The following is a 24,726-nucleotide window of genomic DNA, read 5'->3' as shown; positions in this document are numbered from 1 at the left end:
TACAAAGAATCTCCAAAATTAAAAGTATGTTATAAAAATGAAGTATCTTTCTAGGAGAAAAAGTACTAATACATTTTACCGTAAGTTAAATCACATTGTTTATAATATATAATCCTATAATTTTATATGAATATGGACCATGTGATATTTTTATTAATTCAAATAAATGCTATACTCACAAAATTTACTTTTTTCTGCACAACTGAAAAAAGAATCAACACCTCATAATTAGTTCTCATTCATTTTAAGAATATGACTTATATATGTTATATATATCAAGTTTAACAATTTGAATAAGAGATAAAAAAACAATGACTAAGCTGCAACTTTTATATACTTGGGGGGGTCAAAACTCTGTACTAGTCAGTAATGGCTTAATTATAGCACTGTCTGGATCATCTACAAAAAAGCAATGATAAAGAGATAAGAGGAGTTTAGCAGAGCATCCAGAAATATAAAGATGAAGAATAAAAATCTTGACCACTGGGATAGAAGTTATTCTAGAATTTATCCATCTGCTTAAAAAATATTGTCTTAACTTAGTATTTCATAAAATTATAAATCCAGTGAATATGACAAATTAAAAGATTGTAAGAGTCCTCCAGGTATGTCAGTGTTCTATGTGATTTCAGAGGAATGACATCTTATTGGGGAAATAGTTCACGATTTCCTTTAGAGGACAATGATAATTATTAAATTATTAAATTACAAGACTAAATACTTCCTTATTAAAGCATACATAAAAAACACATAACATGCACAGAGTGCTATTTCCTAAATTATCCTTCAAGTTAAATTAATAATGGCACTCAGATTTTTTTTCTAAGAACTTAATTCATGTATAAATAAACTTCTCTATCACAATTTTCAGTCAACTCATAAAAAAATTTTGCAGAGTATATATTACAGTTAATTCTTTATTTTTGCCCATTATTCTTCTTCAAAGACTGAGAATTTGAATGTTAAGTCTTACCTGACCAGGTTCTGTTCCAGTAACAGTCAAGTCTTGGATGGATCTACGTCTTGGCTGTCCGTTGCCTTTTAAAAAATAAAAGAAGTAAAATACCAAAATCTATTCAGACATACAATAAGGATTTGATTGCTACAGTAGGAAGTTCAAATTTGTTGCTCCTCGAATCTATACAAAATGTTTGTGAGAAAAAAACTGAATTTATTATTTAAAAAATAAAAAGAGAGAAAGGTATAAAAAAAAAAGGGGGGGGGGAGAGAAACAGCTGGAATGTTTTAACTCAAAAGTTGCCGGCCTACAACAAAGCATGTCCTAATACAATAACCACTCCTACCACACGAGTGGCTGCTGAACTCTCTCCCACCATCTTCTGTCATGTATTTAAATAGATGAATGCTTGGGGGGTGGGGCTGATGACGGCATCTATTTCAAGGGCCTTACGTTACAGCTTCTACAGCAAGACAGCTATCAGGTTGTAAGACATGACTGACTTTAACCAACAGCAGTACCTTCTTCATTTCAGGGCCTAAAAGGATGCTTAGGCTTAAAATTGATTAAACCTAGTCACACTTTCTTAAGCCCATTAGTCTTTGTCAGTCTCAGGTAATCTGTTAGTTGTGAACAACAACTCTTAAATTTCCTACTGGAGATGAATGACTCTCATTCTGTTCTCAAATATACAGCTTGTTTAAATGGGCTATTGAGTTAATCCTGCTTTAGGAACTTCTATGCTGTAATAATTTAAAAATCAATTCATGAAAGAATTCTATAAATTTAAGTCTTCAACAAAAGAGAATGAATCAAGCATTAGCTTCACTCAGCACTTTTATTTGGGATGAGAGATCAGCTGTCTAAAAGGAAACACCGAAATATTATGAGTAACAGCTGACACAATACTCGAAATTCTTTTGACTCTGAAAGCTATATTATGCAATTTCTCAACTGTGGGCAGCCCCAGGAACATGTACTCTAATAGCTGTGCCCTGATCAGCAGGCAAAATTCATTCTTAAAATTTACACTTCCATATTCTAAGTATCTTATTTTAAACCAATCAGCAATATAATTTAGCACATTAATCCATTAGACCCCATTACTACTTTACACATAAACTAAAAGGATCTTACAATAAAATAATGTTTGATGCAATAATGTGTAGTGAATATAAAAGCTCAAATGTATAGCCACCCTTGAAAGTGTAAGACCTCATCACTCTTTTCCATTTTAAACTATGTTTAAAATTCTTTATGTAATTATAACTCAAAAATATACTTCTAATTTCATTTTATTCCAGTTCCAACTTTTGATTACAAACTAACAGAGCAACAAACTGCACATTTATTGAATCAGGCACACTAAGATACTTTTATGAAAACTTTTAACTACCCCTGTTTTTGGAAGACAAAAAAGATCCCCACTACTGTCATGACTAATAAGCAATTTTAGGCACATTTCATTCAACACAATCATTCTAAAATTAGCTTACATGAGACAGGCTTGTAAAAGTGTCTGGAATTCTCTTTTCAGATAAGCAACATTTGTGAACCTGGGGAACCACCCAGCACATGTGTCTGAAAATCATTACATCACCACTGCAATAACAACAAAAACAAACTCAAATCTAGGTGAAGGTTAAGAGAAAAGGGAAGTAAAAACTTTTAAGGAAATAGGGTAAAGAAGAGCTGACAGTTCACAAATGCCATAAAATGAAAAAATTTTAAGCTACAGCATGAGTCAAAGCAAGCAATATTAAGCAATGTATTTAATTAGCATAACCAAAGCAGAAACCATCTGGCAAATAGTTCAGACAAAGCAGAAAAGGATTACAATCAACAAATACTTGTTGCTCCAATATTAAATTTTAGGTTGTAATTTAGAAATATGAATGTAAAAAAATATCAAATACCTATCTTTAAAAATGAAAATTACTGCGTGTGTTCTTAGTAAATTTAGATTGATTCTGAATTTTTTTGCAACTAAATACTAATTTAGAAACTCACTTATTTTACATTTGTTAATGGTCTCTTGATATGTGAATACCTATGTTACACATGGTAGTATAAAAGAACAAAAAGCAGAAAAGAGGAGCAAGATGCCTATCTAACCAGGTTTTCTTAGCACTGGCACTACTGACATTTTAGGCTGGACAAATCTTGGCTGTGGTAGGCTGTCTGGTACAGTGTTGATGTTTAGCAGGATCCCTAGCTTCTGCCTACTATATGTCAGCAGCACCTGCCAACTGCGACAACCAAAAATGATTCCAGACATTGCCAAATGTGCCCTGGGAGGGGGAGAGGGGGGCAAATTCACCCTGATTGAGAACCACTAAGACTATTATTTTCTCCTATTCTCTCTCCCTCATCTTGTATAGTATTGGCTGTATTGCCCACTCTGTGTGTGTGTGTGTGTGTGTGTGTGTGTTTACCCCTAAGACCTGGATTAAGATTGATCTGCCATTTGCCTAAATTTTCCTGATTCCCTCAAACATTTATATAATCACAGTTCAGCAATATGTGTGTAAAATGCTGCCACTTTAGTTAGAATATTATTCCCTTAAACATATAGTACCTTTTACCATGAAGTAAAATGATCTCAAGTACTTGTTAATTTTGAAAGCAACCCATGACTCAATAAATAAAATTACAATGTAACAAATAGGTTAACTCTATTCTCTGAACAGCAATAGTGATGATATAAAACAAACTACTTTGATAACCAGAATGAAAAGTAATTACTCTAAAAAAAATGGTTTTGTATACATAAAATGGCCCCTAGGAATTGTATAATTTATATTTTATACATATTTATAATTTATATGGATCCTATATGTATGCTAATTCCTGGCCACTGAACCTCAATTATAATTTGTTAAACAGGCACTATGTAAAAGACATTGACCAGTTCTGATTCAATCAATACTAAATAACAAAGACATTGTCTCTATCCTCAGTTTTCAGTTTCCTTGAGGAGAAAAAAAAAACCCACTAGGTATTCAATAGTATGCTAAAAGCACAATCACAGGCAAAGTACCAGAGTGCTAGAGAATTCACCCAAAGCACACCCATGAATGTGTGGAAGGGAAATTGTAATTTTCTTATCAAAATTTGGGGGCAGGAGGTAGAGGAAAACCTAAAGCAGAGGGATTAAGAAATGATAATTTGGATAACACATATTAACCAATATTGAAGGTCACACATGCCATTAAAGCTTCTATCAAAAATGGTGATTTAGAACTGTAAGTACCATGTGTGAGTTAGGTATAAAAAGTAATTTGTGGGAAGACTGTCCTGATAATGCACAAGAATCAGAATTGAACATGATTCTTTGGCAAGGTATCATGCAAAACAGCAAATCTCATTTAATTTTACTTTCTGTTTTCTAAGTTAAGGCAAAATGGTATTTAGCAATCCTCTTTTCTCAACTTCATATTTCACTTGCTACCAACAGAAAGAGGCTGGGATAGAAAGCCTAGCGGACACCCCTAAAATAGTAACTAAGAAAGAAAAGGAGCCAAGGAAAACAAATATTTTTTAAATAGTTGTTTCCTCTTTCTGCTGGGTGCAAAAAAGGTCTGGGTTCAGTTTATCTACTCACCTAAAAGCTGAGAGGAAGTTGGTAAAGTCTGGGCAGGCATTCTCCCTTCTGTGAAAAGGCTTACTTTGCCTTCTATTTTATCCTCATTTTTGGATATCTGAGGTATCCTGTCAAGCCCACTTCAGTGTAGATAAATGTATACATTTTCAATCTGTCTCCCTAATTACTGCATGCAAGGTACCTATTTTCATGTCCTACAAAAATTGGAGCAAGAAGCATTTTGTAAGTACCAGGGATCATTATTCCGGTTCCACAGTTATTAGACCAACTCAGGTGGCCTATGATACCTGATATGACGATCTCAGGGACATCCAGAATGTTGCCAAATGAAGCAGTTTTACGATGGCCCCGTTTAGGCTTGGAACAGGCTGCAAAAACACATATACACAGTATACATGCAAACAACCACAAAAGTAACACAGAAAACAATAAATTAAAAAAACGAAATAGTTTTCAAATAGTTATGTTAATAACACTCCGTGCAGAAAGGCATGCAGAACTATCTGACTTTTCATCCATGCTCAGAAAAGGCGTGATTAAGGAGCAAACAACTACCAATACAAGATGTTTCACACACTGGCTTTAATTAGCAGAAGAAAAAAAAAAGAAAAAAAAAGGGACAGAGACAAACAAAGCTGCAGAGTAATGAGGAAGCTAAATACAAATATGTTCATAGAGACAATCTACCTAAGTGAAACCACTGATATACAATGGAGGGGCTAGGATGAAAGTGGGGAGGAAGAGAGGAGTTAAAAGAAATAAGCTACCATATTTGTTTTATTATAAAAATACAGGAATATATGTTCAAGTTAGGTGTTTTTTGAAGTGTGCTATAAAGTAGGATTCATTGGTTAAATGATAATTATTGCATCAAAGTATAAAATGTATATGCTTTTATAATTATAAATATTTACATATACTTCTAGTAGACTGAGGTATTTATTGTAGTTTCAAAGTTTAGGGTACATTCCTGCTAAATATGAATAGTGTTGAAAAGCTAGAGAAAATGAACCTTTCAAAGTAAGGTAATTCACTAAAAACATCTGAACTGTGTAGAATTCAATGACTGTGCAATAGCTACTATTCTACATTTAGGCAGAAAAAGGATAGGGTAACTTAAATGCGTATAGTTATCTTTAACCTAGTGAAATATCATTTCTGTAAAGAATAATTATAAACCAGTACCTGACTAGAATATTGACACCGGCAGATATAAAATTATTATAGCACTACTTCCTGTTTTAAGGAGGAAATCACTATTTGGCAGGTCTATCTTGAATGATATCCCTGAAACGGAAAAGATTCCCCAAAGTGTGAGGGCATATCCCTACTTATCTGATACTACAGTGAGTCTCCCCCCCCTCCACAGAAACACTTGTGACTCATAGAGACCAGATGAGCTTATCAGTGGCTAGTGATCTCCCATCAACTTGATTGTTTCTGAAGACCCATCTGTATGGCAGAGACTGCTGGTGCCCTCCCAATCATTATTTTCCCCTTTTTCTTAGCAATAGAGCCCTGACTTTACTCTGGAAAAGCTCCATGAAGAGCTTGGATATGTGCCCTTTGGCCTTCTCCTAATTTTTCCTTCCTGCTGTCTGGATTGTGTGGATGTGATGATTGGAGCTGTAACAACAATCTGGAGCACCCAAGTATCTATGAGGATGGAAGCCACACAATAGGGACTGTGGCACCGAGGGACAGAAGGAATCTAGTCGCCTAATGATAATGAAGCCTACCTCCAGATTCGTTTAAGTGTGGACAATAAAAGTTTATGTGTTAGACACTGTTATTTTGGACACTCTGTTATATCAACCTGATTCTAATGCTGACTAATAAAATCATTGATCATGATTAGTTGAAGTCAAGTATAGTATGATTGTCTTCTGGACAACTTCTATCTGAAAATAACTCCACACAAAATGAGAATATTCAATTTAGAAAAAAACCAAATGAATGACAAAGATCTAAAAAACAAACAAAACAAAAACCTGGTTAGCTAATTTTTAAAAAACATATATGCTAATATACATGTACATACATATATAACTATGGGACACTATGAAAGACTGATTTTTTGTTTATATTTCCACATTTTTCACAAAAGAAATGTATTTAGGTGTATAAGGACTTCCCTCCACTCCTGGGGGAATCAGAAAGAAGGCAAATTAAACCACCATTACTAAAATGAAACCTGGCTAGAAAAGAAGGTTAGATGTTTACTCAGGTAACAACACATATAATTTTTGTGTGTGACCAGTCCTTCCATAATTAATAATTTTAAGAACTGACAAAATGGAAATGTTAGCGTTTTCAAGATCAAATATAATTAACATAATCTTTTATTTTATAATTAAAAGCATTAACCACAACCAACTTAACTACCTTTGCTACGAGCAGGAGGAGCAGATAGTAAGGTCAAATCATATATGAATCTGGAATACATTTTTTTGCTAATTTCAAAACAAGATATTTGCTATTATTTGAGTTTAGCACAACATTCTAGTAGAATCACTCATAATCTTCCAGCCCTGGCCGTTGTGACTCAGTTAGTTGGAGTATTCTCCCATGCACCAGAAGGTCGCTGGATAGATTCCCAGTAAGGAAACTTACCTGGGTTGCGGGTTCGATCTGTCGGGTGCGTGTGGGAGGCAACCAATGTATTTCTCTCACATCAATGTTTCTCTCTCTCTCTCTTAAAAAAATTAAAATATTCAAAAACTTGCAAAACATGATTTTGGTAAAATTTCAATTTCTCACTTAGATTTATTTTCTGCTCATGTTTACACAGAAAGAATAACATCTGATAAAATCTGTAAATAGAAACATATAGTGTATGGTCCAAATAATTTCATAAGTCCTATCATCTTCCTTATTGCAATTTGAGAGAAATGTGTAAATTATTGCTAAAAGTTAGAAAGTTACTTTTAAGCCTACTTCCTGCTTCAAAAATTTTTAAGACACAAAAATCCCTGATAACTGAAACAACTGAAACTATCATTTTCACTCCTCTTCACACTTTTATTTCCTCTTTACCTGTAGTTGCAGCAATCCTGGCTTCTATTTCAGACATGTCAGCACTCATCCTCTTGCCCTCGGAGGTTGGGGGCAAGCTCTCTACGCTGTTCCCACGGGAAGCTCCCAAGCTTAAACGGCCAGATTCACTCTGTTAAAATTACAGGTCAATGTGAATTACTGAAACCCTGGATTTAAAATCCTAGACAGCCTAGAAGGAGGAAAAATACCAACTGGGATTCTTATGAGTTCTGTTTCTGAAAGAAAAGGGAAGTTTTCAGGGAAAGGGAGCTACAGGGTCAAGGGAGAGCAAGCTGTAATACTGGCCTTCAGAGAAGGGTGGTCACTAAAGTTAAATGCCCCAATTATTAGTTAACCTAAATGCCTCAGGCAAGATGAATAAAATCACACCTTAAATAGCAAAAATATATCTGAACAACATGAAATGATAGATTTAGGACAACTTTAACTGGATAGTACAGCCAAGAAATAGCCATTTGACATTTTTAAACATTAACCATTAAAGTTAGGAATCACCATAGGGAGAGAACTGCACAGTTGGCAAAGGCAGCAATCATCAGAAGGGAAAACAATTTGGCAATAGGAGATTCTCATATGTCTCTACTCTTAAGCTTATCTGTTTCAGAAACAAGATTCAGAATTTGTACAATGGAAGATGGCAAATCATTTCAGTTGGTATAACATTATGACTACTAAGGTTACCATATGACTTTACTTTAATAACAAAACAAACCTGTTGCTTTGCCTGATTTTTCAATAATTTTGATTCTAAGCGTTTAATAGTATCATTTGTGGAAGGAACTTGCTCCATATTAGTGTCACTTTTATTACTGGTATTTGTAGAAGCAATGTCCATGAATGAGCCTAGGAAAGCAGAAACATTTATGAATAATAAATACAAATGCTTCATCAATATGTAATGTAAATTCTTTTCTAAACTAGCAAGACATAAATAGACTTTCCAAGCTAATGGAGATAGCCTCCCCCCAAATTTTTAAGTGAAATTTAAGAATAGCACAAAAAGGGAACCAAAATACCTAAAGAGTCTTCTCATAGTCAAAGATGCTTTAAAGTTGTTAGCCTGAACTAGTAGAATGAAGTGCCTATTAATCAAGATGGGGAAGATCAAGGTAGGAGTGAGTTTGAAAGGAGTACCAGGCGCTTAGTTTAGAAAACGGTAAGTTTGAATTCCTATTAGATATCATGCAAGTAGTTGGATGAGTGTAGAGTTCAGGTCTGGGATGGAGCAAAACATCGGCAAATAGATAGTACATAAAGCTATGATATTAAACGAGATTACCAAGGAAATAAGTGTAGACAGATAAGCAAAGAGTCCAAATTACTGAGCCCTGGGCACTCTAACATATATAGCCTGGGAAGATAAGAAATAATCAGCATAGGAAACCATCAGAATAGTGGCCAGAGATATAAGACAATCTAGGCTAGTATGGGATCCTGGAGACCAACTGAAGAAAGTCCTGTAAGAAGGAGTGTAATGAACTGTATCAAATGCTACTGATTGTCAAAAAAGATGAGAACTGAAAATTATTTAGATATAATAATCTGGAGATAACTGGTGACAACGTGAGAAGAGCAATTCTGAAGTATTGGTATAATAAAAGCCTGAAGAGGAGAGGACACAAGAGAAATGGGAAGAGAAGCTAGAAAATCAAATATAGACTGTATATGCTCTGGGAATGATACCAGTAAAAAGGCTAAAACTGATGATGCCAGAGATAGGGGGAAGGATTGCTGAATGGGATTTAATACACGAGTTCACAGGCTTGCCTTTGGCTAGAGGCAGGGGCAGTTCAGCCACAGTAATAGAAGAAAATGCAGAGTAGATGGGCAGATATAGTGAAGGAGCTTGTGGAAACCATCTACTGATTACTCCATTTTTTTTCAGAGAAATAGTAAACAAGGTCAGCTGAGAGTGAGGAGAGTTTAAAGTTTGAGGAGAGAGGCTAAAATATAAAATTAAATCATCTAGGAGAGGCGAGATGGACTAAAATAAAGTACAACTGTCCAGCAGCATTAAACAGAGATTTGAGGATAGTAAATAAATGTGTGTCATCTCCAGCCACATTCAGCTGCACTGATATGTGGAGTAAGCTGAGAGTCAGATTTAACCAGGCCTGTGGTTTAGCCAAGGAAGCTTGAATAAAGGGCTAGAAGGCTGAGAATTATTCCCAATGGAATTATAAAAACTGCTTGGAATTAAATGGAGGAAAAAAGGAAGAACCTAGGAGGACTGAGAGTCAGTGAAAAGATCAAAGGGTTAAGGGTCAAGTATAATAACAGGGAGAGGGTTTGAAAGCAGAAGCAAAAAACAAAACAAAACAGAATTTTAGCATTCACTTTAAAGTTTAGCACAACTAAAATATTTTCAGTAAAACTGAAATTTGGAAATAACTAGCCAAACAGTAACCAGCTTAAAATAAATATAATTAATTTTGAGGCGGGAGCTATAGGTCAGTGAAAATATTTGTCTATAAAAATAAAATTTTGAGTATATACACACACACTTTTTAATTTTAATTAATAATAAAATGTCATAATGCATTCCCAAATATATATAGTACAATTTTTCTAAGAGTATTATTTCTACTATCATTTTTTTAAAGTTCTTATTTATTTGAGAGAGAGAGAGAGAGAGAGAGAGAGAGAGAGAAAGATAGAAACATTGATGAGAGAGAAACATTAATCTGCTGCTTTCTGCATACCACCTACTGGGGGTTGAGTCCGCAACCTGGGATAGAACCAGTGACCTCTGGTACATGGATCGATGCTCAACCAAATGAGCCACACCAGCCAGGACTCTACTATCTTTTTTGATGACCATAATCTATGAATTATATTTAGAAAACTGAGGCACTCTGAACTAAAATTGTAGAAGAGTCTCTGTAAACTCTTCTATAAAGAGCAAAAAAAATGAGGTGAGCATAATGAAGAACAATGTTGTTACATATATTTACAATAATTTCTAATAGTATTTGATCTAGCAGTATCTATATATAAACTCTCTTTCAAAGAAAGAATAGCATTCACAGTAATATAATATGCAATAGTTTTATATATAACTATACAAGAATTCCAAGATTTGGAAGCACAACTTTAATAACTCTTTAATCTTGGACCTTCATGACGAATGGTGCACCTGGAAACTCAAACTGTAGTCAGTCTTGTGAAATGAAGAAATTAAACTGCAAATGGAGATTATAATTTTTTGGGAAAGATACAAAAAAAAATTAGACGATTATTCTTCCGATCTCTCTGCTTACCTGTACTGGTGGCCGAGTTGCTCTGTCCCTCATCTGAGTACTGACAGGGATACTGCAGGGGCTCATCTGCTCCTGGAAAGTACTGCAGATAAAAAGCAAATCTAACTTAAAATTCCTTTCATACAAACGAAATCCTATACAGTTAACTTGAAAAGTACATCCTAATTATTTTGCTATCATGGGACTTGAATGCAGCAAAGATACTGCTTTATCTTCCTTAAGGCACAGAGTGAATCTGTAGATATCTAAGTTTTTGATATTTATAAAGATGACAACAACATGCTCCTTTTCTGAATTTTAATTGTGATCAATGCCATTCCATATAATAAAAGCCTAATATGCTAAGTGTTTGGTCGGCCATTCAACCAATCAAAGCATAATGTGCTAATGATATGCTAAGGCCGCTCAACTGCTCGCTATGACGTGCACTGACCACCAGGGGGAATACGCTCCGATGGGTAGGTTAGCTTGCTGCTGTGGTCTGGCCGGTTGGGACTGAGTGAGATGGGCCAGACATGCCCTGGAGCCCTCCCGTGGTCCCTCCCCAGCTGGCCAACCTCCTGTGTCCTCCCCGGCCCCGATGGAGTCCCTTGGCTTGGCCTGCGCCCTCTCACAATCCAGGACCCCTCAGGGGATGTCGGAGAGCCAGTTTTGGCCTGATCCCACAGGCCAGGCCGAGGGACCCTGCTGGTGCAGGAATTCCTGCACCGGGCCTCTAGTGCAGTGGTTGGCAAACTGCGGCTTGTGAGCCACATGCGGCTCTTTGGGCCCTTGAGTGTGGCTCTTCCACAAAATACCGACTTCTGCGCATGGGCCACGAAGTTTCCATCGCACTGTATGTACACACCCGCACGTGGTATTTTGTGGAAGAGCCACACTCAAGGGGCCAAAGAGCTGCATGTGGCTCGCGAGCCGCAGTTTGCCAACCAAAGCTCTAGTGTATTAAATAATGCAGAGACCAGAATCTTGAAGAAAACAGCAAATATTCTCTAAGGGATCATATGACATTCAATAGTATCATTCCTCATAGTTATACGAAACATATTTATGTTCTCAAAGTAGTGATATAAACTTCCAAATTGTTGAAATGATTGTTAGTCTGATAACTGAGATTGGTGTGCCATAGAATGATGGTCAGAACTAATCTTTAAACAAAAGGAAAAGGTTATGTATATCCCTCTATGACCTGAACATGTAATAGTAGAAACATTTAGTGCACAAAAAATTAGAATTTAAGAGAAAAAAATTTTCTTCCCAAATTAAACAAAATGCATATTAAGCACAATTACAATTTGACCAATTTATATAACCCAATGTTTTAAGGTATGTGACTCTAGAGACTAAGTTGTTTTCTTAAGAACATATCTTTACGGCCTAGAATTCTATATATGTATGTAGCTGCTACCCAAATATGATGGTTAGTTTTATTTTTTTAATTTTTTAATTTTTTTAAGATCTAGATCTGTGTTACTCGGCTTTTGTTCAGCCAAGATCAGAAATCATGCCCTTTGGGAGTGTGATTTGTCTTCTCTTGGGAATGAGTCAGTGAGCTTATGACTGTCTCCAATGTGTGTCAGCAAAGAGGTTGAGAAACATGTCAGAAATAAAGGTCTCTACCAGGGAGGACTGTGTCCTCTTGCAGGGTTATCATTTCCATGCCTGAGAAAAGCATCGGGAAATCTCCCAAGTGATGTCCCCTTTTATTAAAGTATCAAACTTGTTTGTGTTTAGTCATTGATTAGAGATGGCATGACCAGATAAACTTGTGAAACAGTGTGGAAGGGAATTATACCTACTATATGCTGGGCACTGTGCTAGAAGCTTTATTTCGAATTCAACAAGCTCTTTTAAAGTACCTACTGTGTACCAGGTATTACATTATGTGCTTTTTTTTTTTTTATTGCTTAAAGTATTACAAAGAGTATTACATATGTGTCCTTTTTTTCCCCCCCCGCCCTTGACAATCCCCTGGCCTCCCCTACCCCCCAGTGTCTTATGTCCATTGGTTATGCCTTCGGTTGTATGATGGTTAGTTTTAATCAGATTAGTTCAAGCTGATTTGTCTAAATTATTTTCAACAGAATGAACAAACTAAATCTTTGGCCATTTAGGAAATCACTTAGCTATACTTAAGGATATTTGAAGATTCTTCTACTGAGCAAATTGTTTTGAAATTCAGGTGCTTTTATAGAATGTTAACTTTTTAAAGTCAAGGTACCGCTTGATAGATTTTGTTAGTGCCCCAAAAACAGAGTCCTAAAATTATTCAAATAATTCTCAAAGTGTCTGATTTATAGAGTAGGAAATTCTGATAATCAGTTAAAAAGGTTGTTCTAAATTTAAAAATTCTATAAATTCTAGAAGAGAATTTAACTTTTTAATGGCAAATAAAAGGCAGAAAATATGCAATGAAAAAACAAAAGGTAAAAAATCACTTGTGTCTACGAATGCAATCTCTCTATTGCCCTGCATAAGTGACTGCTTGATAAAGAAAAAAAAAAAGTTAGTTTAGCAAGTGTTAAAAGTCATAAAATACCTAGGTCCTGTAAAGGCCCTAGAGACCACCTAATTGCAAATGAGGCAACAGGCCCAGAAACAAACACATTTACCCACTAAGTTAAGCAGGAGGAAAAAGCAAGTCCCAAAACGTAGTCTAGCCCCTTTTCATTATAAATAACTAATTTTCCCCCCCTATAATAGTGTTTCATCCTCTGATTATTGAGTAATAAATGTCCTTTGTAACAGAAAAATATAAAGCAGAAATTAAAAATAATGTTCTTTTACTTTAAAACTCCATTAAAACTCAGTACACATCACATGCCCCTAAACACAAAGCCCCTCAAAAGAAGGATTATACCCGCATCAAGTGAGTCATTATTTTCACAATCTCTTCCATTGAAGGGCGTAGAGAAGGATCTTTAGACCAACAGCGAGTCATCAGGCTCTCAATGGGCTTAGGTAAATTTTTGATCAGTGGTGGTCGAGTACCTATGAATAAAAATTAAAGGAGGGGGAAAGAATTTACCCAAAGAATGTTGTCAGCTTTTTATATGTATTTCTAAAACAATATTTATTTTATGGACCTGTAATTTAAGATTTTTTTTGGAGTAATACAAGTAGGGTTGTTGTTTTTTTGTCTTTTAGGTTAACACTGTATTTTCATAAAGGGGAGAAGCTACACTTTTCAAAAAGTTAAATGAAAAAGTTTACATTCAATATGGTAATAGTAAGCCTGAGAATAATATTTCACCTGTTACAAATATTCTTTTAACAAATAATGGCTTAATTTGTGTCTTATTAAGAAAAATAAAATGGTAGCTTGGGGTAATCTTACTTGAACTATATTTTCAGATTCACTGCAAAAATTTCAAATGTGTTTGAAAAATCAACTTCCATTCCTAAAAACTTATCTCCAAATGACTCTTTTGTGGGAAGGAGTCCTTTTGGCTGCTGTGAATCAATTATTTCATAAGCTGAAAACGGACAATTTCTTGTAATTGCCAAACTTTAATATTATAAGTAAGGTCTCCAACTTAAAGAAGGCCTCAAATACAATGAAACCCTTGTAATTTTACCAATTAATAAATTAGTTCTTTTATCCCTTACTTCATTGACATTCAATTATTTACTGACAACTGACAGAGGGGGAGAGGGGGAAAGTCTTGGTCAATGCTCTGGTATTCTCTACAATGACATTAAAGGAAGTAAAATGATAGGTGGTACAGGAAACTGGTAAAGTGTTAAGATTACTCAGATGATAGTACTGTTTGATAGGTCTACAAATGACCTAAATAGTTAGGCAGATATCTGTGCATCACTTGTGAAATAGTGTATTAAAATGCCAGTAATCAGAATGATTATAATCAAGTGACAGAAATTAAATAATAGACAATGATGTTAAAAGTTAGGAAGGTTAAGCAATTTTCCTTCATGAAGAGTTTATTTTCCCAAAGCAAATGTGAAGTAACTTGATTAATGAAGAAGATGAATTCTCAAACCATGGGTCGTTAAAAACATTCTAATTAGCAATATAAAATGAATAGAAGGGATGTAAGGACATTGAATCCATAAATCAACATAACTTAAAAATGTGAGGATTGGAGTCAGAAAACTATAGACTGAATCCCAGAAATACCAGTTATAATCTTTCTTTAAATCCTCACCCAAGGATATGTTTATTGATTTGAAGGGGAAAAGAGAGAGGGAGAAAGAGAGAAACATCGATCGGTTTCCTCCTGTATTTGCCCCTACCGGGGACCAAACTCAAAACCTAGGTATGTGCTCTGACTAGGAATCAAATCCACAACCTTCTGGGTATGGGATGACGCTCCAACCAACCGAGCCACCTGGCTGGGGCACCAGCAATTAATCTTGTATGTGACCTTGGGCAAGGAACTGAACCTCTCTAGGTCTCTGTTTCCTAATCTGTAAAACTGTAAAATGAGGCAATCATCGTATTCACCTCATAAGGATGAAGAAGATAAAAACACTTTATGTTTTGCCTGTCTGCATAGCTTAAGTAACAACTCTTATTATTATTCTTTGCTTTAATCTCTCCAGTGAGATCCTTGTGCTTCCTCAGGAGAAAAAACTATAGCGCCCCAATGATCTTAATGATGTGAAAGATTTTATATACTGATTAACTTAATTTTTAAATTTATTTCCTCCACAGAGTCCAGGCCGATGCTTCTCTATCCCCTAATCAGTGGTCGGCAAACTGTGGCTCAGCAAACTGCGGCTCTTTGGCCCCTTCAGTGTGGCTCTTCCACAAAATACCAACTTCTGCATATGGGCCACGAAGTTTCAATCACACTGTATGTGCGCGCCTGCACGTGGTATTTTGTGGAAGAGCCACACTGAAGGGGCCAAAGAGCCGCATGTGGCTCACGAGCCGCCGTTTGCCGACCACGGCCCTGAGTAGTTAGTTGGTTCCCGCTGACTACTGATAACCTTGCTCAAATCAGCACAGCCAGCAGAACCCCTCAGCCTTGTACAAAGGCCAGGACCACTCTAAGCCCTGCCCTGCCTGATTTTGGGTTGTGGGGATGGTGGGATACTGATGGCAGAAAAGTATTCTGGTACCAAAGATGTTAAAGATAAATGGTCTTCTTTGGAGGAGAAACAATTTTCCATACAGGGAATATACAAATATATTTTTTAAAATGTTGGTTCACAAACCGTTATGAACAGCCCACATGATACGGAAAGCTGGGCCACCAATTTCATCAAAGGGTTTCCGACGCGTTATCACTTCCCAAAGGATAATACCCCAGCTGAAGACGTCACATTTTTCACTGTAATTGCTACCTACAAAAAAATGTAGTACAATTTCAAGACTTTTTTCCTCATGACTTAAAGAAACAATTGTTTTCATAAATTTTAAGAATGAGTATCGTGTACAAAGAGGAGCCCACATGCAGAGCTGAGAAATTACTTTCTGAAGTTCCTTAAATCTTTGCAAAAAATACACTTTTTAATGAATTAAGTGTTAATAATAAACTAGAAAATCTACTTTAGAAAGTTAGTTATGTTCTACCTTTTCATCTGGGGCAGAGAATGAAACACTTGTACATTCCTTTCTATAATATTTTAATCTTAAATTTTCTTCTCCCATTCTCTTGATGAAAAGCACTATGCTACTATTGAAGCAGAACAAATATCTAATTTAGTGTTAAGATTTTCTTTTCAATATATGGTAAGATAGAATTCTTAATTTGAAAACTAAAGAATAAGTTGTAAACAGTGAATATTATGAATAACAAGTTTACAGTTGGCAGATTTTGCAGCAAAATTTAAAGGATTTATAAGTTGGTGGATAAATCATTACAATAAACACCCCCCCCACCCCCCGCAAACCCAAACCTCAAACAACACACTATAAGAATGAACAATTATTGTAATAGCAGCTCTTCATGTACTTAGCGTACCATATGCACTACACATGCATTTAGCAGTGCATTGTAAGCATTACAATGACGTTAGAATCTAATTTGGGCTAAATGTGTTGACATCTTTCAGAAATAAAAAAATCTGCATGGCCTAATAGTCTGAGCTTTGTTGCTCTAAACAATTAACAATAACTTTTATTTCTCTCTTTTTTTTGTATAAACAAATATTTTTGGTCTCCATACTACAGGAATGCTGTTATTTTAACTCACAGAAAGGTATACTAAATACATGATTTTTAAACAATGCTAATTATATGCACTCTGTATTTGAACTTGAAAACATTATTATTATGAGGCATTATTTAACTTTGTATAATTTAATACTCGCTTGTTCACTAACTTTTAAATTGAATTTTATGGCAAAATGGTTCCACTGAAATGACCATTTGCATAGCAAATTTCTTTCTCTCAGGCGGGTGGCTAAAAACAACAAAAAAAATCCCCTTCAAATTCATAAAATAAAAGAATAAACCTTAATCAGAATCTGATTACTGAACGTATTTGAATTTTATGGGCATTCTTGCGTCCTAACATACAAATCATACATCTTCAGTTAAACTTTTCATATTTAAACGACTTGATGTTTTTATAGAGAAACCTAATATGAAATTTATGGATCACTTTTTTAGAACTTGAGTAAAATATAGAGATGTAAAAGAAAGTAAACATAAGCTTATCCTTTACTTGTTACTCTTACTACTGTATTTTTGCCCAATTACTTGCATTCTTCCTAAGGCATGCTCATTTAGATGATCAATTTTTAATTCCTAGGAAACCAATACAAAAGCAGTTAATTCCCATTATTCCTGGTATTTATGTTCAATAAAGTTGCTGTGAACATTGAATTAGTGAACACTGAATCACTTTCTCCTAGTGGAAATATAGGGGTAGTTTCCTGTGAGCCTCTTCATAACAGATTTGTCAACTGACCAACACATAATATGTATGTTTCTGTTTAAGACACTTTATTGAATATGTTTGTTGATTCATTAATATTGAACTCATCACAACAGCACTATAACTCACACCTGAATGAAGATTAGCTAGTACATCTCTGCCAGACACATGATAACCTTCTTATACTTAAGAACACTAGAAAGTGACTCAATACTATTCTTGGAGGCCATTTAAAACAGTGAAATCACTAACAAAAAGCACACGCACACACACACACACACCCCAGAACAAAAACATGGCACTAAAGAGATGAAAAAATGTCGCAGTATGAGAGCTAAAGGTAAGTGCTGCTTTGTTTGACCTTAGCAGGAATAATGTGTTTTGGGGAACTCAAAAATTTTCCCTGCTCCATGCATGCCAGTGAATAAGCATGAAAGCACAATGAGTACTGATTTGAAGGTTACACACAGGTAATTTTACAAGTAGGGAATCTGAGAATGAGGATCAACTGCACATATGCTTGAACTTGCATAGAAGGTGCTAGATAACTTAAATCTTGCTATGAGATTTAAGATCTAAGGCTATGTTTACTTAATACCTCCTTAGACTTTAGAGAATATACTTTATAATTACATACCATATCGAAATAAAACAATGGGCAAGATCATGAACATATTGGTAATAAGACAGATTACTAATCACATCATGCTTGTCATTTTACCTTCAAAGACTTCAGGTGCCATCCAGGCAGCACTCCCCTTGTTATTGGTCATGTGTGTCTGAATATCACAGGCTGTACCAAAATCACAGATTTTTAAAACTGTCCCCCCTGCGACCAGCAGCAAACTGTTAAAAAAAATAATAATAAAATCATAGGTTGCAATACTCATGTTTGATTCTACGAGAAGAGACGTCTGTGGTATATTAAATAGAAAGGGTTAAGCAAAATGTCACCATTCAACTCCTGTGAAATGTTACCTGGTCACTATGACAACTTAAGAGTTCAGAGGAATATCAGTAAAAATTAATTGATCTCTTAGGAAAATTGCTAGAACCACATTTTGATGTCTCCATCTCTATCTCCATAATCTTTCCTGACTATAGTTTTCTCTGGGCCAAAATAAAACTAAAATCCTAAAATTTATGGATTTTTGGTATATGGGTAGATAGAGAATGAAGGTAGTCATGTAAGCTGTGTAATTATGAAATATAAAATGTTAGAAAACTGAAACGACTTCCTTCCTTTTGTGAGATATTTTCATGTATGTTGTTTAATAACGCAGTTACTACAAAGCCAAAACATGCTCTAATACAGAAGGAAAGGAATACTTCAGGGATTTGCAGCTGATGTTTCTGGCTCTTCCAGGAAAAGGATACTTTGTGCTTGATGCTTTGTGTCTGTATCCTTTGAATCATCAATTTGTTGCTGGAAAAGAGCTATCATTTCCCTGATTTTGCTTTGCTATTCAACTCAATACAGGGGGGATGGAGGACTCAATTTTCATAACCAGCAAAAAAAGAGGCTAAGTGATTTCTTCTTCACTTAGCCAAAATAGGTAGCTGAGACAACTGCCAACAGCCTCAGAAGTCAAATTAAAAAAATAAAAGTGTCATGAATCTGGGGATTAAATATTATTTGACCAGGGACCTGGGGAGAAAGAGATCACTTTAAGCCTCTGCGTAGAAATACAGTACACTAGTGAGAACAGTGATTCCAAGAGTCTGAACCTATATCAGATTAGACACGACAGTGACATGTTATACTCAGAAGGGACGCTTTGCTACTTTGAAACAGTATTAAAAGAATGGAATATTTGAGACTGATTTCCTAGGGAAAACCTTTTATGGTGGTCAGAGATGGGGGGGAGAGGGAAGGACATGTGAGGACTCTCTCCCTCTGTCACAAAAAGTTTTAGTCTTTTAAAGTATTAGGGATTTTTTGTTGTTTTAATCCTCATCCAAAGGCATTTTTTTCCATTGATTTATTTTTTGGGGGGGGAGGGGGCAGAAACACATTGATGTGAGAGAGAGACACCGATCGGTTGCCACCCGCACACTCCCTGACAAGGGCTGGGGATGGAACCTGCAACCCAGGTACATGCTCTTGACCGGAAATCAAACCCACAACCCTTCCGTGTTTTAGCTGATGCTCCAACCACTGAACACCACTGGTCAGGGCTACTTAGGGAATTTTGAAGTTCTTTCAAAGTCCCAGAATCCTCAAAATGGAGAAATCCAGAATATTTTCAAATTCTACCCAGATACCAGAATTACCCTTTTGCCTTCCTATGAAAGGGTAAATGATAACCACTCTGTAAATTTTCCTACTATATGTGGACATTGTGCTAGCTGTTAGGGATACACAAGGGACCAAGATAGACTTGTCTCTAGTCCCATGAAACTGTCTGGAGGCAACAATATATACTGCAGGCACAAATAAGATAGGCTAAAAGATTCTAAGTATGCTAATATAAGGTAGGAGTTATTAAAAATAAAATTCAACTAAAATAAAAATGCCACTAAAGACAACATTCTAAAATGCAAGCTTAGCCTGACCAGCGTGGCTCAATGGTAAGTATTGACCTATGAATCAGAGGGTCATGGTTTAATTACTGGTCAGAGCACATGCCAGAGTTGCAGGCTCGATCCCCAGTAGGGGGCGTGCAGGAGGCAGCCAGTCAATGATTCTCTCTCATCACTGATGTTTCTATCTCTCTCTCTCCCTCTCCATTCCTCTCTGAAATCAACAAAAATATAATTTAAAATGCAAGCTTAGATAAATTATTAACTGATGCTGAGTAAAAATAAACACTCTTAAGCCAGCCAAAAGGGAAGAAAGAAGAGAAGGTCATGTGCGACCTATAGCTTGAATTAGGGAGTGAGGAGAGGGAGAGGGAGAGGAAGAGAGATAGAGAGAGGCAGAGAGAGACACTTACTTTGGTGGTTTCAGGTCCCTGTGAATTAGAGCTTTGGGCTGCATGCTGTGAAGGTAAGCCACTCCTTGGGAACACTGTAAACACCAACTCATGGCATGGGCAGCAGTGTAATACGGCAATGGTTCAGCACCATGCAGCACTGCAAAAGAAAAGCACAAACTAAAAAGAACTTTATTGCATATAACAAAAGATACAAAATGAATGCAAGCACTATCAGAACACATGACTGGGTACTTTTTCCATACAGGCTCCTACCAGTCCTGTTTTTAATTATTTTCTAAATAAAAAGATAGAAACATCTAATAATTTCAAATGGATAACTACCACATAAGCACCTAACATTTTATAGCACTTCCATTAAATTATACATACACTGAAGTCAAATTAATATATATTACCATACTTTTTTATATTAATAAAAGTATCTCACACAATTATATAAATTATAAGCAAAGTGATGCACACTATTATGAGAGATAGATCAGTAGTACAGAAGGAGACAAAACGTGAATCAAAATGTTTACAATTATGCTTTCTATAATAGTTAATGACTACAAATAGTTTAACCAAATAAAACAATGGAGCATACATACCCATTAAGAATGATGAAAACATAGGCAGTAAATATAAGTAAAAATTTATGTAAAATAATGTTAATTTAAAAAATAAAAAGCAACAACTTACTTTATATAAAAGGTTCAACAAGAGATGATACATTTACATATATGGTTGGTGTTTCTTAGAGTGAAAGAGTTCTGTTCTATAAAGGTAACTAGTTAATAATACATTTTTCTTTCATTGTTATAATTAAAATGTTTTGCAAAATGAGTTTTCACAGTTTTATTTTTTGTAAAGAAAGCAAAATAAAGCAGACTGAAATGGAAGTATGGTTAAAGAGTTCTAAAATAGGAAGGCTCAAAGTTAAGAGTGGCAAAAAGAAAAGTGAGAAGATATTTTAAAACCTATTTAAAAGCAAATTTTACTTTACTTAAATGCTTCTAATATTATGAAAAGGATCATCAATTTAAAAGGTACATATACTTTCATTTCTAAATTTTACATACTAATGTTGTAGTGTCTTATCTTCTTATTTTTAATCTTTAGCAGATTTCTTTTTTTAAATTATCTCCTTTGGGAATTCTGAAGGTAAATGTGAAAAATATTAACCTTACAGTTTATGTTGAAAGCTTTTCAATTCTACTAGATACAGACAGATCTACTAGATAATGACACTCACCATTATATAAAGAGCCCCCTTCAGCATATTCCATCACAAGGCACACCTAAAGGAAACATGCCAGAATAATTAACCACAGAGCTACAGCTATCTCAGAAGACTTGAAAGAAAACTTAGTTCAACCTTTGATTTTATAAATGCATTAAAAGAGATTCTCTTGGCCCCTACGTAAATGGCACTAGTGAGGGGGTTGGTTGTACTCAGGGGAAAAAAAGGTATCTATGATCTAAAACCTTGTCAGTCTAGGCACCCACTGTCTAAGAGTAGAGAGGTATGTAAAAACATAATCACAAGATCTTTGGGGCTTTCTCCAGTGCTAATGAGTAGGTGCCATCACAGAATAGCGTAAGCCTCATAAGATGAGGTTACTGGATAAGAACACCTAAGACAACTCCTTCAATAATACTGGCTAGAAACAAATTATATAAAGTACAAGCCTCTCCTCCCCCCAAATAACAGCAAACTACACATCTGTCATGTAATTTCTTATACTGTTGACAATGAAAGGTGACAAACTTACTGGATTCAAACAGGCTCCATATAGCTTTACAATATTTGGATGGTTCACACGGGATAACTGCCGAAGCTGTAACAAATTAAGCTTTCTTTTAAAAAGTGCTAACTTTTGAGGAACTGATTTCACAGCATCATTAAAATCTTAAGGTTGTACAAAACATTACTCATTCAACAATCACTGTTTACTACATAGCATAGCAGCACTGTGGACATAAGTGCCTGCCTAGAATGGCACAGAATCCCTGCCCTAAAGATCTCCCAGTTTAGTTGGGCAATAGACATGTAAACACATAATTAAAGCAATGTGCAAAGTCATAACAGGAGTTATAGACAGGCATAACAAGTACAAACAAGAAGAAATTAACTTGCCCAGAAATGTTAGGACAGCATCCCAGAGATGGCACTGGGCTGAGTTACTGAAGCCAGAAAAAGCCATCTTATGGTTGTCATCATCATCTTCATAACTATGGTTGAATAATCTATCTACTCTATGCTGGGCCCTGGTGGACACTTTATAGATATTGTATAATTCTCATAACTCTGCAAGATGAGGGATCTTTAAGATAAGGCTCAGAGAGGGTTAAGTGAGCTGCTAAATACCCTGCAACCAGGACAACTACAGCTTTGTCCTAGCTGGTCTCCCTACTTCCAGTTTTAATCCTCCCTGATCCAATGATTCATACTGAGGTCAGTGAGGGGTTTGGCTGTATTCATTTCTCTTGTTTACATCTCAAACGTCTATTAAAATGTCCCCTCAAACTGCTCCTTGCTGCCTTTCTTCTCTACCTTCTCTCTTTTCTGTCTTTCCCCCTCTCTTCGTCCTTCCCTTCTCTATTACCTACAATATACTGTTGGCTCATATGAAGTTCATTAAGGTAAACCTTTTTATGATATGCAACTAGAAAGCTGTACTTTTCTACAGCCAATATTTACAACTTTGGTCCTAATAGTATTGATAACACTATTTATTATACATATTCATTTATTACATATAAACACATATTTATTATATACCATCTTGTTAACATTTAGCACTGAGGTTTAGTTGGCAGATTATTCAAGCATTTATTCCTGCTCCCTCTCAAAATCCCACTAAGACAGTAAAGGTTTTTTTTTTTTTTTTAAGGCATAAACTCAGAAGGATGAACAGACTGTAAACATTTTGGAAGTTGGAAAGCAAATGACTAGCAATAACTGACAAAGCAGACTTAAAAAGAAATGAGAAAAAATGAGAAGTAAGCAGATTTAGCTCACAAAACCTCCTAAAGTTTGGGCAGTGGTGGTAGCATGAGATACATATTCAAGTATGCTAATAAAAGAACAGAGAGATGGGTTGAAAGTTAGACCCAAAAAAACTCCCTCCCTGACTTCAAACAGCTTAGTGGCTCTTTATCATCCCGAAGATTAGAGGTGTGGATACTTTAGAGAAAGTATAATAAAGAGTCTCTGGATTGGGGACACCAAACAAAATTAAGAAATGAGCTCAAAGTAGCTGCCTCTGAGAAGCAAAAAACTTGATAGAAGGTATAAGGAACTGAATTTTTTTTAGTAAGAGTATACGGAGAACCGACATATGTATAACCTTGATTAAATTTTTTTCTCCAAGCTATTATAATCTTTTTGACTCTCATTTCCTAGCATTTAACACCTATGCTTTTACCTAGTTTTGTGAAATTGTCAGTAGAAGAGTATATAATCAATGACCTAATCTCAACTATAAACAAAAATTATGAGTAAGCAAGGCTGAGGCCAGACTCCTGGAGCATACTACTGGAGATTATCTTTCTTTATGATACTATCAAACCATTCATTAGTATTTCTCAACTCATTCAATTAATTACAAAATCCAATTCATCATATCACAACCAAGTTCTCATTTCTCAATGTTACACATTTAAAAATATCATGCAGTATATTTAAAAATTATCATTAAATAAAGTCACTGATATGAATTCAGAAGGTTTATAAAGACTATTTATCCACTGGCTGATAAGGTTAAAAAGCAATAGAACCACTGATTTAGTGAAACACTATGATTTAATGTACAAAATTAATAGAGAATAAGTCTGATAATTTAACAATCTCATGATTATTAAATTCTCTATCAATCCTATATAATAAAAGGGTAATATGCAAATTGATCCTAACGATGGAACAACTGGGAATGACTGGTTGCTATGATGCGCACTGACCACCAGGGGGCAGACGCCCAATGCATTCCCACATGGGGAGCTCCGCTCAGCCACAAGCTGGGCTAACGGCTGCGAGGGTCTCGCGCCTCCTCCGAAGTGCTAAGGATGTCTGGCTGAGGCT

At 35.5% G+C, this 24,726-nt stretch overlaps 1 protein-coding gene across 5 annotated transcripts in view; it reads right to left on the bottom strand.

The window, feature by feature from the left end:
* MAP3K7 (mitogen-activated protein kinase kinase kinase 7) overlaps positions 1–24,726 on the bottom strand; it is a 64,826-nt gene that overhangs the window by 23,780 nt on the left and 16,320 nt on the right. For 2 of the 5 annotated variants that reach the window (XM_036316846.1, XM_036316842.1), the window contains exons 3-13: positions 22,418–22,483; positions 21,898–21,943; positions 20,661–20,799; positions 18,446–18,570; positions 16,058–16,186; positions 13,737–13,867; positions 10,880–10,961; positions 8,332–8,462; positions 7,599–7,728; positions 4,850–4,930; positions 974–1,038 (exon numbers count right to left, since the gene is read on the bottom strand). In XM_036316846.1, the coding sequence (XP_036172739.1) occupies positions 974–1,038; positions 4,850–4,930; positions 7,599–7,728; positions 8,332–8,462; positions 10,880–10,961; positions 13,737–13,867; positions 16,058–16,186; positions 18,446–18,570; positions 20,661–20,799; positions 21,898–21,943; positions 22,418–22,483 (1,125 nt within the window). The remainder of the gene's footprint in view (positions 1–973; positions 1,039–4,849; positions 4,931–7,598; positions 7,729–8,331; positions 8,463–10,879; positions 10,962–13,736; positions 13,868–16,057; positions 16,187–18,445; positions 18,571–20,660; positions 20,800–21,897; positions 21,944–22,417; positions 22,484–24,726) is intronic. The other 3 variants (XM_036316843.1, XM_036316844.1, XM_036316845.1) reach the window with 3 other exon arrangements.

This window comes from Myotis myotis, unplaced genomic scaffold (assembly GCF_014108235.1).
Source record: "Myotis myotis isolate mMyoMyo1 unplaced genomic scaffold, mMyoMyo1.p scaffold_m19_p_7, whole genome shotgun sequence".
NCBI lineage: Eukaryota > Metazoa > Chordata > Mammalia > Chiroptera > Vespertilionidae > Myotis > Myotis myotis.
This window is presented reverse-complemented; position numbering and strand designations above follow the sequence as displayed.